A 17,533-nucleotide genomic window follows, 5' to 3' on the forward strand; every position below is an offset into this window, starting at 1 on the left:
AGAGTAACAACTAAAGAAAAAAGACTCAAGACTAAATAATTAAGACTAAAGACAAAAGACAAAAGACTAAAGGCTAAAGACTAAAAACTAAAGGCTAAAGACAAAAAACATAAGACTAAGAACTTAAGACTTCAGACTGAAGACGTAAGACTAAAGAGTAAAGACTAAAGACTGAAGACGTAAGACTAAAGCCTAAAGAGTAAAGACTAAAGACTAAAGACTACATACTAAAGACTAAAGACTCAAGACTAAAGACTAAAGACTAAAGACTAAAACTAGAGACTAGAGTAAAGACGAAAGACTAAAGACTAAAGACTAAAGACTACAGACTGAAGACGTAAGACTAAAGCCTTAAGAATAAAGACTAAAGACCAAAGACTAAAGACTAAAGATTAAAGACTAAAGACTTAAGACTGAAGACGAAAGACTAAAGACTAAAGACTGAAGACTAAAGACGAAAGACTAAAGACTAAAGACTACAGACTGAAGACGTTAGACTAAAGCCTAAAGAATAAAGACTAAAGACCAAAGACTAAATATTAAAGACTAAATATTAAAGACTAAAGACTTAAGACTGAAGACGAAAGACTAAAGACTAAAGACTAAATACTAAAGACTAGAGACTAAAGACTAAAGACTAAGGACTATAGATTAAAGACTAAAGACTAAAGGCTAAAGACTAAATACTAAATACTAAAAACTAAAGACAAAAGACTAAAGACTAAAGACGAAAGACTAAAGACCAACGACCTAATACTAAAAACTAAAGGCTAAAGACTAAAGATTAAAGACTAAAGACTTAAGACTGAATACGAAAGACTAAAGACTAAAGACTAAAGACTAAATACTAAAGACTAAATACTAGAGACTAAAGACTAAAGACTAAAGACTAAAGGCTAAAGACTAAATACTAAAGACTTAAAACTAAAGACAAAAGACTAAAGACTAAAGACTAAAGACGAAAGACTAAAGACCAAAGACCTAATTCTAAAAACTAAAGACTAAAGGCTAAAGACTAAAGATTAAAGACTAAAGACTAAGGCTAAAGATTAAAAACTAAAGACTAAAAACTAAACGCTAAAGACTAAAAACCTAAGACTAAGGACTTAAAACTACAGACTGAAGACTGAACACCCAAGACTAAGGATAAAAGACTTAAGATTAAAAACTAATGGCTAGAGACTTTAGACTAAAGACTTAAGACTAAAGATCACAGGCTAAAGACTAAATACTAAAGATTTAAAACTTAAGACTTAAGAATAAAAACTTAATTCCAAAGACTGAAGACTTAAGACTAATGAAGAAAATATACTATAAACTATGAACTATAAGTTATAAACTATAAACCATAAACATAGAACGTATACAGAATGTGTAAGTTCTCTGAAACTAAAAACTAAAGAACACAGACTAGAAACCTAAGACCATACATGTGAGACCAGATAACTTTAACCAGGATTCAGTAACCAGAGACCTACTCTGAGAACAGAGGTTGGATCATTTAATGGTGACTAGAAAAGGACAACAAAACTAATGAGCGGAAACAACATACCACAAGTCGAGGCTCAGCGACCAAAAGGAACAGGGATTTATAAAAAATAATGTATAGACCATAGACACGTTTTAATGTACAAAATTTTACCTAAAACAACTGTCCGGACCGACAATGATATTTCACCTAACCGAAAAGTAGATTTAGGAAGGGTCAGCACGATATTGAATCCATCCATACAGAAAAAGATATTCGAACCTGTAAATATTAAGATCTTCGTCCCTTTTCGCTCCAGAAGTCCTTAGAGGACTACCAGAAATCGAACTTTGTGGGCGGTTGGCTCTCCTCAACCTTAGTATGAAAGATTACAATTAAATACTTTAAATTTTGAGCATCTCCAATAGAGTCGATCTTGGGAACGGCTTATGTACCTCACACCTACTCTCAAACATTTTAGATTCGACTCGTAAATAATAAAATAATAAAAGATTATCATTTCTCTTCCCCACAGCTTACCGCCGCCATCAGCTCCTGCAACTCCAACGAAGAGCTTCGCGAACAATTTTAAATTGGAACCAAATCTCAGTGTTAAAGAATTCAGCAAAAGTCAAACTGAGAATAGCAGCGAAGCCGCACCTGTACCGATACGGAAGAAATACAAAAAGCGCGTACAATTTAGTGATGCACTAAATGGCTTCCCAAAGATGAAAGACTTCAGCAACTTCTCTGCCAAAGCCAAGAAACACAATCAAAAAATGAAGAATAAAACAAACGCCAGCGGCGCCCCAGGCGATACAATACCCGAGGTACTAGATTGTCGCATAGCAGAGAAGATCAAAAGTGAACTGGAGGAAAAGTGCGGAGTGCAAGTGGCAGCGCATCCAAATGCATTGTGTATCAAAAAACCAGGAGAGCTAGATGGTATGGGTCAACATAACAACACCAATGAAGATGACGATGAAGCGGCGGAAGGCGAGCGAGAAGTGAATGCCGATGCTGAGACTACGAGTGCAGTTGTGGCGACCGGTTCCAACACGAATATTTCTGCTACTGCAGCTTCTATGGGAGATATGATGGATGCCAGTAGTAGACTAGCACCAACACCAACACCTTCACTCACTGCGCAAGCTATAGGCGTGGTCAATAATTTCCGGGGCGGTGTTAAAGGTGGCAAGCGTGGTCCGAAAAATACACCAATAATGCCAATGAACAATGCAGGCTTCGGTAGCATAGCTGGTAGTATTGCAGATGAGGAAGAAGACGACCTCGAAGGCGAAACTGATGGCGATGATGATGACGATGTAGAAATGGATGAAGAAGCGCTGGCGCGCGAAATGAAAAACGAACAAAATTTCGTGGAGGAAGAGGACGAGCATGATATTGCCTTTCGTTCCCAGCAATCATGTCGCGAATGCTCAATAACGCACGACTATAAACTATGTCCATTACGCACAGCGATAGGCACAATTACAGATGCAGTCTATCTCGCTGAATGGATTGAGCGTAAAAATTTGGAGGCCTTGGCAAAGCTAAAGCATGATGCACAACGTCAAGCGAAACAAGATCATGATCCCGATGATGAGGACATGGACGAAACATCTCAAATGTCTGAGCTTGAAACGAAACCGCTAATAACATTCGCTGAAGCCTCGGTACCAGCCGAATTCGAGTTGCACAATGTCGAACCGAATGTGACGGGCGTATTTGCGCGTACCGAAGTACGAGCCTACACCAAACTTGGACCACTCATCGGTCAACCGGTGCAGAGTAATGATGTGCGCGAAGGTAGTGATATGAAATGGATTTTTGAGATTTGTGAAGCAGGCGATGAGAAGTCGCAGCTACTTTCGTGCGATAATCCAAATACTTCCAATTGGTTGCGCTACATAAGGCCGGCGCCTACCTACGATGAGCGTAATGTTAATTTAGTATCGATTGAGCGACACGCCTTCTTTGTCACTTGTCGCGAGGTCAAGAACGGCATGGAGTTGCTATACTGGAGCGATGATTGTAATACGATGTGGCGTAAAAAGCATACGGAAAAGACGAGTAAGTTTTCAACATCAATTTTGAGTCCTTAATCTAACTAACTGTGTGTGTCCTTCCTTTTAGATTGCGGCGGTTGCAATTTACATTTCGATCATCCCCTCTACTATCGCACGCACTGTTCCATATTCCATGATCCCTCAATGAGTCTCACCATACGCAAATATCATTGCAAAGTGTGCGGTGAGGCAGTGCTCGGCAAGGATAATATTATGAAACATGCGGCTGAGAAGCATGAGGGTAAAGGCGCTTATCAATGCCAATTTTGTAACAAATTCTTCCTGCGACTCAACTATTTGGAAATGCATCGCACCTATGGCTGTGCGGCCAATCCAAATCGTGCACGGCCACTTTGCGATTTTTGTGGTCGTAAATTTTGCCAACCGCAAAAGCTCAAGGCCCACATCAAGCGCATGCATAGTGGTAAGAAGAAGATGATGAAAATGTAGAAGAGCGGAGAGAGTTTTCGTAATTTCCGGTAGATGGTCGGTCGATTGTATTGCTATTTTGTGTTTGTATATGTAAATGTGAAATTCGCCAATGCTATTATGTTTAACCGTGTGTGTGGGTGTGTGTATGTAAGCAGCTGTTAGTGATGTGCTGTTTCGAATATTTTCGGTTCGGGTTCAGACGAATCGAATTCGGGTATTTAGATAACCTATGTTATTTTCGGAATCTTAAGATGGCCCTACCAAATTTCACCGTCAAGCTCAGTCGCTTGCAATTTTGTTATGAGTGACATTTAACAATGTATCCATTTGAACTATGTAGCTCAGACCGTTATCAAGTTCTTTCATTTATTCATTAATAGGCGGTAGTGTCTTTTCCGCGTTAACAGGCACCAATTGGCCAAATAGAGGAGCAAATTAAATCGACGCCGTTTTTTTTTTTTCAAAACTGTACGGTCCTTAATTTTTCATTACTACAACCCGCGAGTTGCTATGGGAATACAGACTGTCTCGACACTATGGACACATTCAGTCTATGTGAGGTCTTTATTGACCGGTCAGTTCAACCTAAAGACTGTCTGATCTGTTTCCATTTTGGAGCGACAAGGGATTTTTTCCAACCAATGGCTATTATTTCATTTTTGTGCTTGATCGGGCCTACATATGCATGTATAAGATAGGGCGAAGCACTGGAGAATACGAAAAAGCGTTATCCTTCACTCTGTTGAATTTCTAAACTGATATTATGCTCGGTATTAGTTATTATAATAAATCAACGCTAGAAACCAATTGCTGTCTAGAGCAAAATTTTGCCGAACTAAAAATTCGTTGGCACCCGCGTTCACCGCTAGTTGTATTTTATTTTATAAGTTCCTTTTCCGGCCTGAGAAGACAAAATTTACAGCGAATTCAAACAGCATATTATATCTATCTGAGCACTAGATTAGCGAAATAATTTTAAAGCATTTCTTTATCCAAATTCTCAGATAGGATGACGGAACTGTGATTTTTGCTTGGCAACCCTAATTCAGATATAAATAACGGTTATAAACAACTCCTTTCTAGCTATCGATTGCTGCTGACCGATATTAGTCTTACTAAGCTCGTTAACACTACCTCACCCTGATTTGCCGATAATTGGGAACAATGTGCTCTGTGCCAGTGACTTCTGCGATTTTTTTCGATTACTGTCAAAAACAATGATTAGAAGAGAAACAGGTCTAAATTACAGCTAAAAATCACGCTTACTAATAATAGCAATCTCATACCCAATCACAGCGCACGTCACAGCAAAATAATTAGCTGCGGCAATATGAAACAATAAATCCATAGCTGTGGATTATAATTTATGCTATGTGTACATTGTTTATAGTAGGGAACATCTTCTACTATACAGCCTGCAGCCTTTATGGTTAAAATTATCGCAGCTAGTTTTGCTTGTAAAGAAAACTGTGATTGGATCTGTGATTAAAATTTTCTGTACTCGAAGTATTTGCTCTTAAAAAATGTCGTAAAAACAGCTCGAAGGGTTCGGAAAACAGGATTTTAAAACGATGTCGTGACAGTTCAGAAACATTTTGGGATCCCGCATTGATTCTAAAAATTACAAAGGATCCCCAATGGTCTCGATCGAAAAAAAACGAAATTATTCCAAAATGGTCCCCACTTGATCTGAAACTATCTTGAAATCGTCTCTAAATTAGTTAAAAATGCTACTCCTATGAGAGCGGGTGTTGCACTGCTCACTTCTCCCCAAATTGCTTAAACATCGATATCACTGACCTCCCCTATACTCAATATCACCGGTAGAGAGTGATAGCAAGTTATAAACGGGAGACTTCGTTTTAACAAAAAATTTACGGTCAGCAAATCGCTTCGTACTCACAAAGGTTATTGAAAAGTAACTGCTCTCATTCAGTTTTGGCCCACTTGCTTTCCAGACTATTGGCTGTGTGGGTGTCAAATTTCATCCAAATCTGTTCAGTACTGGCTTGATTGGGTCAAAAAGACAAACATCCAAACTTCACATTTGTAATACCAATCAAATTTTAGTGTTGCTATAGCAATTCCTGTAAAGCCAATATGCCATCCCCGCCACTTTTCGAAACTTTCCAAAAACCGGACCCGGTTTGTGCCGATCCACTTCACCGATTGCGCACAACACTAATAGCAATGTACTTGAATGTTTGTGCACGCGTATATGTGTGTGTGAAGTAATTCGAAAAATGTCTGTAGCTTGTATGTAAGAATCATTTATTTCGCGAATAGCTTTAAGTACGTACATTGTAAATATGTATTAAAGTATATACATATATGTTAAGAGTTATTGTTGTATGCCAGTGTTTCATCTACTAATACTCGTACATTCTTTCCATTCACATAACATACGCTCATTATATATTCACATTTAGTTCACACATCACATTTAATTCGACAAGTATTGTTCTCATAATTTTTCACTTTATTTTCCCTTATTTTTTAGTACTAGCATTTTGTTATTACTTCGAGGTAAAATAGGAACGCAGTAAATTTGGGTAGAAATGTCAATTCTTAACAAAAGTTGTCACTGTTTCTTACTGTGACACTTTTTACCAAAAAGTTGACAAGGTAATTGTCAGTAAGGTGTACACCATTCGAATTCACAACGGAAGGAGTTTTCTTTGGAGGCTACCTTCAAGCGCTTATCGTATTATGGATGCGTATCGCAGGATTGATTGAAAGGGTCTTCCATGTATTATGAATCATACATGTTTGAGTAATCCGTTATGTTATCATACGAAATCTACAGCATTGCCTAAATATTTGTCTTCAAACTTAAGGTTTTTTAGATTTCAAGAACTGAGTAATTACTGAGTAAATGTTCAAATTAATCAATTTTGCATTGTGACGAATTTACTTTTTACTGCTTTTTCGATTTGTTGACATCGGTTTGTGTCACTGAATTGTCAAAAAAATAAGCGCAAATATCAAGGCGAATTCAGTACCAGATGTTGTTATCCCAACAGCTGATTGCTTCTTCTTGATTATTTTCCATACAACGCCTTGGTACAAGAATATGTCAGCTAATCGAATGCAAATTTTACTTTGACTTGGTATTCTTCTGCACGGCGAACTGGTTGAATTTGCTTGGCTATCACCTTGTATAGATTTGCCTTGCTTTACATACAATGATGATGTTTCCTTTTCACTACCAACAGTTGAGATATTCGCGTTTTTCATTTCTATTTTCGATAAATTGGAGTCTCAATCCAATAAAGTTTTACGCCCAATGTAACATCCTACATTTTTAAGTTTTATAGTAACGTTTTCCACATTTGAAGTGCATTATACTCGTATTCCTCTGTAAGTAATTCTGACTTTATTAGCTATACAAATTAATAATATATTAAATTCCTCTCATCTATCTCGCCTTTTATAGGAGATATATTTCCTAGAGTTGCTTTCGAACGTTTAACTAAACAAATATAAACTGTTACTACTGGTGATATCATAATGTAACGCTAACTTCGTTTTTCGGGTGATATCGTATCGTTCGTTGAACACTGTGATGTACAGCCCTAAGTCGCACGGTCCTTCTCGAAATATCTACTGTGATTGTTGTTGTTGTTGTAGCTATAAGGACACTCCCCCAAGGCCTTGGGGAGTGTAATCGATGTTGATGGTCCTTTGCCGGATGCAAATCCGGTACGTTCCGGTAACAAGCATCATTAAAGTACTAGCCCCACCATCCCGAGAACGATATGGTATGACCACATGAAACTTTCTAGGCCATACCGCCCTCCCACCGCTGATAAAGAAACAGGATTCGCCATAGGTAGGTGAGGTTAACAATTGGGTTGGAGATGCTATAAATTGCGCTGGAAACCCCTTGAAAGGGTCGCGCTACACAAACCCTTGAATCAATTTTATATTTTAGTCGCCTCTTGCGACAGACATACCTGCCGCGGGTATATTATAAGCGTCCTAACCCGCTGGGGTAATCTACTGTGATTCATATTATTATCTGATAAAGCTTTACTTCCCCACGAAAATATGTATTGCAAGCCCAAAGTTGGGCGCCATTCTGCTTTGCACATAAAGTTTTGTAGAAAGAAAATCAGGTAGTATGCAGCCTTTAGAGGGATAGAATACGAGAAACCGTTTAATCATTTTAATAAGAATTTGATAAACCGCATTTTTGTACCCCGTGAGGCGCCGTTTTTTACCATTCCACATTATGCATAAATTTAGTCACAAAATCAGGCGTTGCGAAATATCTGCAGCCTATAAAGGAATACAATAAGCCATTTGAGCTTTTTAGTAAGTATTTCATAAACTACATTTTCGTGCCCCACGTTGGGCGCCTTCTTTCACCTTTTTACATAAATTGCAAAAAAAATTGAGATCGCGAACAGGATTCAGCCTGTGACAGATCAGTAGAGGTAAGAGATTGCAAACGAGGGATAAATTGAGCTTTGAGGGGGCCCGCGATTTACAGGTACTATGACATTTTTTTTTAATTCAAGAGAGTCTTTAGTTGTTCCATGTGCAATTTTTAAGCCGAATATCAAAAGCAACGAAAATCTGCATTTCGTTTTAATATTATAGTGAAGTGTGAAAAATAAAAATCTATATATATAAAAAGAAAGGCTAAAATGTGTGTTAGTTGGTCGCCGGTGTTGAAGAGATGCGTCGGTCGATTTTGTTCAAACTTGCACACAAGTTGCGTAAACCTCACGCGGTGGTTACTACATAGGTTTGGTTGCGATCGACGTACAGGGTCTAGAGATATAGGCAGAAACGTGGACCCGAGTACCCCTAGAATGTGTTTACAGAATATGGATAACCAAATGAAAGCTGTTGATGAATGCTTTAGTACAGGGTAATTTTCATACCCCTGGGTGACTAGGGTTTCGAGATATAGGCCAAAACGTGGACCAGTGAATGCCTAGACAGTGTATATACAATATGGATATCAAATTAAAGCTGTTGATGAGTGCTTTAGTACAGAGTAATATATTATCCAGAAACGGACTGGGACTGGGATTAGGACTAGGACTGGAACTTAGACTCGGAGTGGGACCGGGACTGGAATAAAATACAGACCACCCTCTGGGACAGACAATAAGGGATGCAGAAGAATGAGAAGGAATTGAGAGAAAAGAAAAGAGAGAAGGAGATTGAGAAAGAGAGAGAATTGGACGAAGATGCATATAGATGAAGCGAAAAAGACGGAGGGAGGAGTGAATAAAAGGATTAGGAAAAAGTTAGAGGGGGGAGGGCAGAGTCAGACGGAAAAAGTTTATTAAAATGTATGCAGATATGCCAAATTTAGGGCAGGACAACGTCTACCGGGTCTTCTAATTTGTGTATATGATTCTTTTGATATTTTATTCCTCACTTCAAAGATTATTTCCCAAAAAAATTTGGATTTTCTAACAACTTCTTTCAAAGTGTCTGAGCTCATATTATTGAATTTGAAATGAAACAAGAAGTCGATGTCCCCTAATAATTAGAACCTCTTACTAACCGCAAAACTAACTTATAAAATGTATGTACATATGTACGCATTAGTCTTAATAAGTAAATATTTAAAACCTGCTTATATCTTGTGGACTTACTAACCTTGTATTGTAGTCTTTCTCCCAAAAACAAATGTAGATGGCGTAGTGCTGCTTTTGGAAATATACACGTACTAACCCTAAATAGCCAACGCCGTGTGGGCCTACATAACCTAATCACGTTTCGCTTTTTCGTATATTTAGTTTGCTGATTTTCCATTTTCATTTGATTTTCTTTTTTTTTCAAAATCGCCACAATCCACCACAAAATTTCATTTTCTTCATAAATTTCATTTTAGATATGGCTGAAGTTTTACGAGATTTTCAGTGTAAATTATGTTCAAAACTTCTAGGATCACGTGCCGCATTGCAGCGTCACACCAAGGAGGTGCACAGTCGTAACTCGACGGTGGTTAGCTGTCCAAGATGTCAGAAGCTCTTCCAGAATCGCAGTAATTTGAAAATTCATATGCTCACACATTCCGGCGTGCGACCATTTAAGTATGTCTCGTTGTAGAAAAACTGCCAGAAGCGCTTAAACAACTCAACAAACTTTTTTATCTCTCTCCCCTTTAGATGTGCTGAGCCAGAATGCAACGCTGCTTTTACCACGAAGCAATGCCTGCAGTTTCATTATAAGAAAGTACATAACTACACACAAGAACAAATGCCGAAGATTGAGCGTAGCGTCGCTTACACATTTGACGCGTACTCTGGTGGCATGAAAGTGGACTTTTTGGGTAAGTAATTGTAGTCGCCAGTGCTAATGAAATTTTTAAACACCACCCACTTACAGAACAAGCGCCACGTCGACGACGCAAGAGTTTGGAAGACCAAAGCTCACGACTGAGCTCGAGCATGCAAAGTGATACCGAATTTTCGGATGACAACATTTTCGAGGCCATAAAAAAATCGGGTAAATCAATAAAAGACCTGTGTCGCAATGAGCCCAACCTATCGTTACTCTCATCAAAAATATCAAGCATATTTGGCGAAAAGGTAGTAGGTAGTCGAAAGCGGAAGAAAAAAAAGGATACACCTACGCAAAATTTGAACTTTATGGGTGCAGTAGGTGGCGCAACCGGTGTTAGCGCTGGCATTGGTGCTTGCGAAGACGATGACGAAGACGAGCATATGGAGCAGGTACGCCGTAAGCAAGCCAACGCACAACTAAGTTTGGTAGAATCATTTCTAACAACAACCGCACAGCGTCTCACTGCACAACAGCAGGTGCAACAAGTGGTCGCTGCTGCGGCAGCTGTTTCCGCAATGGCTGGCGCTAGTGCGGCAGCAGTCGGTGCAGAAGACCCCACTAAAATGCATATGATGTCCGGTTTGAATAGCCAACATCATCACGCTATGGCTATGGGTGGTCACGCAGTGGCGGGTATGCTTAACGATGACGATGATGACGAAGATGATGAGGATGATAATGGGCAAGATGATGCGCACGATGTGCACGGACAACACCACGCTGAGATGCATGACGACAATAACAGCTATAGACATCATAGCGGTATGAATACGTTGGGACAGAATTTGGTTGTGAGCAAAGGTAGTAAGAAATGGATAAGCGATGATGATCGTCATATGTCCCGCGAATGTGCTTCAGCTATAGAACGCTGCGGTATGGGCAGCGCAGGTGTCGCTATGGGTGACGGCGGTGTAGGTGTGGGCATGGCAGGCGCTGATGCGGCCGTTGCGGCGGCTATGGGCGGCGCTGCAGCTGTAGCAGCTGCATGCGGTATGGCCGGAAATGGTGGTGGTGGTGTTGGTGTTGGTAATGATATGGGAATGCCATCATTTGCGGTGCCTCCTACCACAATGGATGATGCTAACAAGCTGATAGGTCATAATCGTGACTTTTTGGCGCGTTTAATGAACTCTGCTGGCGCGAGTCATGCACATCATAATACACGCGGTGAAGAAGATGAAAACTCGTCATTTCTCGATGTGGTTGAGTCCAACAACAACAATAATAATAATAATAACAACAACAACAATGTTGGTAGTAATCAATTGCCTCAATATCATCACAATGGTAGTGGTGGTGGTGGTGTGGGCGTTGGAGGAGGCAACATTGGCGCAGCAGACAATGTTACAAATACAACAGGAAATCAGAATGCCAATGGGATGGGCGACGGCTCCGGCGCCAATAATACACCCAATCATCAGGCGGAAGATACACAAATGCAAATGAACTCGTTAGCGCACTCGCAGTCTTTCATGAGCTCATTTTATAATAATGCAAACGCAAGACTGAGCGGCGCAGGAAATGCATCCACATCGGCCAGTATGCTTGTTGAAGCCGCGTTGAACTCCGTGGGAAATATGATCGATGCGGAAAATAATGATATGAAGGTGAGTGCTGTGCTCGAGCACTGTTTTGCTGAATTTTTATATTTCTGCTTTTGTCGCTTTTCACTTCCTTACAGGTACCTAATGAGTCCAACATGAATACCGACAGCCCAATGAGCGCCCATCATGTGGATAATGATACAAATCGCTTTAGCGCAGATACTGCCGCCAATCATCATGCCATCAACTCCATGGACAACCTCGAAAATGAACTGAAGATGATGAAGAATCTTAGTAATTTCCCAATGCAAATTCCACCACTGCCAATGTTTCCGACGAACTCAGACAATGCCATGAACACCTGCAACATATCGCCAAATACTTCTACACCGACCAATCCTCAAAGTAATCAAAACAATAATGAAGTTGATGTAGATGCTGGTTCGACGCCGCGCCAACAACATATGAGCGGCAGTGCTGCTGATTCGGATGGTTTCTCCGCTGCACATCATCGCACACCACCCACGCCACAGCCCATCTCACCAGGACGTGACTACGGCATGTTTGGTAATGCAAATGCCAGTGGCGCTGGAAGTGGCACACCTGGCGGTCCAGGTACAGCTGGTAGTAGCAGTAGCGGCCATAGTGCTGGTGGTAATAGTAATAATAACTTATCAGCATCTTCTCCTCTACGCACAATACAGGCGCAACGGCGTAATGCTTCGAGCGTGGGTAGCGCATACCCAGAGCATGAGCTTGTATCGCCTGCATCATCACCGTCCATACCACGTTACAATTTCAATGGTGAAATGATGCGTCATAAACGCGCTGAGCATGAAAATGAGCGGCGTCAAGCTATAGGGCACAATCCACACCTATCGAGTGACGATGAGAATAGCATTATACCACAAAACAGGTAAGTAGAACAAATTAAAGTAGGGGGAACAATAATTTTCACACACACACACACATTTTCCACAGCTCCGGTCAAGATATGCGCATGAAGTTCTCTCAATCACAAATGGATCTCATGTACACTAAATACGAAAGTATGGCCGCCAACGCTGCAAATCTCAAGTACAATAGCCAAGAGCTTGACTCGCCAGCGGAATATCGCAGCGCCAACAGCAACGCGACATCACACACGCCCACCGCCAATGATTTATCCGATCTGCAAGGACTTGACATGTCACGTTCTAGCGTGAGCGCTTCAAATTATCATCACAATTTCCAGCTACCTAGTAGCGCCAGCTCCAACATACCTGGTATCGGACGTTATCATCATCACATTTACGATATACTCTCCGAGCGTGAACAGCAAACACAACATGCGCAATCGCAGCAGCAACAGCATCATAGCTCAGCAGTGGCAGCAGCCGCTGCAGTAGCAGCACAGCATCAACAACAGCAAGAACACTCCAGCCAATTAGCCATGCAGCAACATCAATCTGCCATGCATAATATGCTGCCCGATCAGCTGGGCGAACAAGATCATGATCAGACCACTTCGGTGGATTTGAGTCGTACGGCAAATTATGTGGTGCCATCACCACCTCAATTACCGTACAATCATCCACATCACGATATGTTGCGTATGGCTTCGTTGGATTTAACGCCCAACACCAACATGTCCGTTGGTAATAACCGCTCTTTTCTTTCTTCACAAATGCAACATCAGAGTCGTGAGTCGCTGGAACACCATCGCCTGTTGTCAACTGTCGAACAACACCGTATACTGGCTGCATCTAATGTTGCAGCCGATCAGCATCGCCTACTCGTCGATCCCACCGCGCATTTGCTGATGGAACAAAATAATCGTTTACTGGGTAGTGATCAGTCACGTCTTCTTGGTGATACAGCTCAGAATAGGCATATGGCTCGTAGTTTTGGTGCTTACCATCAAGTGGCCTCGGGTAATTATCATCCTAGTGTGCGTCCACCAGTTTTACCATCAGCCAATCATCATGCATCGAATCCCTCAAACTATCATCCCTTCCCAGCGTACTACTAATGCAAAAGGTGGATGTCAGGCTTAGAGTTTGCATAAATTTAGAATTTTCAGAAGATAATTAACTATTTTTGTGTACAATTCTGTTACAAAAATTTATGCACCAGCAAGGTTTCGAGTCGCAGGATTTTGTTTCATTACTCTACTTTATAGAGTGAACCGCTTAAGGCATTAATTCTATAATTCTTTAGTTTCGATTATTATGGAACGTTTTGCTAAGCTCGCTCTCAGCCTTTTGAACTTAATCATATATTCATTTTTACAGCTGCATATGCTGGAAAGTCTGAAGGTCTTGATGGAGAAGACACAGATACGATGAACGTCACTATTTCAAAGAACTGAACTTTTTCTACGGATATCAACGACACGAACATCTTAGATGAGATAAGCTACCATGGGCTTTAAAATAATTTGGGCCTTTCAAATCGTCGGGATCGGAAGGGATGATACTGGCCATGTTGCAAGTAGTTCACAACGGATAGATACCCGATCTACTAATCACTAACGCTGACTTCCGGATGAACATAGGTCCACACGTATGCCGAAAAAGCAAAGCGATTGAAAGCGCCCTTCATGTGATGGTTGGCATCATCGAGAGGTACGCTGTTGTTTCCCCCATGGATGGGAATCCCACAAAATCGAAGCTTGTCCTGTTCACAAGATATACAAAAATTCCCCACTTCAATTTATCGAAATAGATCAAACAACGGCAAGTCTCTCTTCTGAAGCCAAAAATCTCCCCTCGATTTTTCACTGCAAATTAACTGAAAAATAATGTTTTGAAATCAAGCGAGTTACACCTACAAAAGGATGTTCTGGAAGAACTTTAGAAAATATTGGGAGGCTGGAAAGGCACAAGGGAAAGCATTACATTTCATCCACTTCATATTCACTTGGCCCTCTGCATGTGCTCGTGCAGTTCGGTGACTTTGAGATAGCAATTTTTGACCCCAAGTACATAAGGTATCCTTCGAGGAAGGAATGGACGAATAGCTTAAAGCTGTTAGCAACATTACAGTCTAAAAAAAGTAAATAATAATTTATACTTGGCTTCTGTTGCAGCTGTTTTTTTTCTGCAAAAAAGCGAGACGAAGCTACATGATTTATGCTGACTCCGAACAGAATCTTCAATGCTGATGAACTAAGCTGAGAAGCTTTGCATGGCAGAAGTACACTCGGAGTGTTTGCCAAACCACTGAAGAGAATGGCCCCGTTTTAGAAAAACTTGTCTATTATATTTTAATGTTGCTTGTTCCAGCAGTTGAAACTAGGGCCCGTACTACTGTACTTATTGTTGTTGTCGTAGCAGTGCTTCGCCCCATCCAATAGGTGCGACCAAGGACGCAACAAATTAAATGGGTTACACTGAAATTACAGCACTTGGTCGGGAAAAATCCTGAATCGCTCCGGTACTTAGAACCGGCTGTCTTGGGAAGCGGGCCCGTACTACTTCCTACGATCAATGACAGAAAACCATTTTCACACAAACGATAACTATGCAACTGTTAAACTATTTCAAAGAATTTTAATAAGTTTTGGATCAAACGAGTAACATTTGTCTCTAGTTCACATAGTCATTAACCCAATCCAACATTTCAGAGCTATTGTGATTTAAAAGATGAGTATCGATCACGGATCGTAAAACGTCATACAGGGCCAGGATCGCCAACAATCTACACATACTCCGCCAAGGAAGCTGAAGCGTGGCTTATCGAGGTAGAGGTCAATGCCACAGGATAGTACACTTTCAGATACGAATGTAACGATCTTTGTGGACACCCAGGTCATCTTAGAGGCATTATAGTTCAACCTAATAAAATCGAATATCGAACGGAGGTGTCGGGCCTAGCTGACGTCCCTAAGTCACCTCAATGCCTCCCTATTTTCAGTTTTAGAATAAAGAAAAATTTGGGTATCTCGAGTTTCTTGATGGGATGATCAGAAAAGGTTCCGAAGCGGATATAAACGAAGTATGGCCTCCAATTATATCCTGTGGAAAATCGGTGAAAGAACTTGCTGTTGACCAACAGGGAGAATTTTAAGGTCTCAAGAACTGTAGTGAGCGTACTTATGAATGGAATTACAGAATTCTGTGATGTTACGACGATGCGCATACCAAAAAGCTCCCTCTGTCTCTATCGGAATAAAAATAAGAGGAGCCTGTTTCCGATCTCCAATTTGTTTCTTATTTTCTACCCACAGAATGTATTCCACTTCTGAACTCTTCGAGTTCGCCGCTGTTAATATTCCACTCATGAATATTTGAGCGAAATTATGCGTTGCTAAAATATTCCAGACCCAGGACACAAGATGTTGTTATTGGTTTCGCCGCTTGAAGGCCAAATAAATTTAAGACTTTAAGATTGTCGTAATGCTGTTGTATAATAAAATTAAATATTGTATAATTACTTCACATGGTAGGGAAATAATTAAATAACTTAAGAAAAAATTAAAATGAATTAAGGTGAGTAATAAAAAATTGCATAAAATCGATTAAATGTAATAAAAAATATAATTAGCGTGGATTTGAGCATGTTAGTAAAAACAAATAATTTAACTTAATATAAAATAAATTTAATATTTATTTTGTAAAAATAGAAATACTTAAGTGTAATGCATAATAAAATCAAAGTATTTGTCACATAAATGTATGTACCATTTTATTATATTTAGCCTATTTATTAAGTTAATGAAGCGTATATCAAAATATTTAAGTTGTTTAATTCTTTAATTTTTTTAATTGCTTATTTAAATAATTTAAAGCTTTCTATTAGACTATATATATGTATCTACAATACAATGTTATATATAAATATAAATAAAAAATTTATAAATATTTCATTCCTCTTCGCCGCATAAATTATATTTAAGTATCCCTAACAATAAAATTTAATGAGTATTTGTATTGCTTATATATATATAAATATTTGTATGGAAATTAATTAATTAATTTGCATAATTTGTAATTAATATATATATTTGCTATATATAAACTATGTAATATTAAATGTGTTTGTTCCTTTCCTTTTGTGGTATTATTATTAAAGAGCTATATTAAATATTTAATTAACTATTAATAAATAATTGATTTAGATTTAAAGGGAGAAATATAACATAACAAAAATTTAAAAAAAATAACAGCCAAATAACATACGCTTATTAACCCTTGAGCCGGAGCAATAATCCTCAATAGGCAGCATTTTGATACCCTCGATTGACTTGACCAGGAATCAAAACTAGTGGGCTCGTTAGTCCTAAAGCCATCAGGATAACGACGAAAAACTATTCAGTCAAAGCTTAAGTCCTTTACCATTAATTATTTTATTTCTATTTCTGGCTAGCCATGAGAAACAACATTACTCAAATTCTGGATATCTTTTATTACCAAGTTTCTTCTTCTGCTTCATGTAGCGGTAAAGATACTCCCCGAGTGGCATACGATGTAGGCCTTCTCTAACCTAACATATATGCTCTACTTCCTTGTATACTTTGACAAGAAGCCGAGGTACTTAACTATCGGGGAAGTTCAAAACAATAGATGAGCAGGTATGAAACATTCATTCTCTCACAATTTGCTTCCAGGAAATGGCCCTGAAATACAGTTGTTAATTATTGTTGCCAATTTGACACATTAAATCCGAAAAAAAAAATTCTGTAAGAGACTGATACTTTTTTACTTGACAGTTTTTTGTGGGTAAAA

At 39.4% G+C, this 17,533-nt stretch overlaps 1 protein-coding gene across 1 annotated transcript in view; it reads left to right on the forward strand.

Annotated features, from left to right (window-relative positions):
• The window catches only part of LOC137251112 (uncharacterized), a 29,190-nt gene extending 15,354 nt beyond the window's left edge, over nucleotides 1–13,836 (forward strand). The window contains exons 2-8 of the mRNA XM_067785175.1: nucleotides 2,004–3,541; nucleotides 3,605–3,961; nucleotides 9,827–10,028; nucleotides 10,104–10,267; nucleotides 10,324–11,888; nucleotides 11,963–12,741; nucleotides 12,807–13,836. Coding sequence (XP_067641276.1) covers nucleotides 2,004–3,541; nucleotides 3,605–3,961; nucleotides 9,827–10,028; nucleotides 10,104–10,267; nucleotides 10,324–11,888; nucleotides 11,963–12,741; nucleotides 12,807–13,836 — 5,635 coding nt within the window. The remainder of the gene's footprint in view (nucleotides 1–2,003; nucleotides 3,542–3,604; nucleotides 3,962–9,826; nucleotides 10,029–10,103; nucleotides 10,268–10,323; nucleotides 11,889–11,962; nucleotides 12,742–12,806) is intronic.
• The last annotated feature ends 3,697 nt before the right edge of the window (nucleotides 13,837–17,533 follow it).

Source organism: Eurosta solidaginis, chromosome 4 (genome assembly GCF_040869045.1).
Source record: "Eurosta solidaginis isolate ZX-2024a chromosome 4, ASM4086904v1, whole genome shotgun sequence".
Taxonomy (NCBI): domain Eukaryota; kingdom Metazoa; phylum Arthropoda; class Insecta; order Diptera; family Tephritidae; genus Eurosta; species Eurosta solidaginis.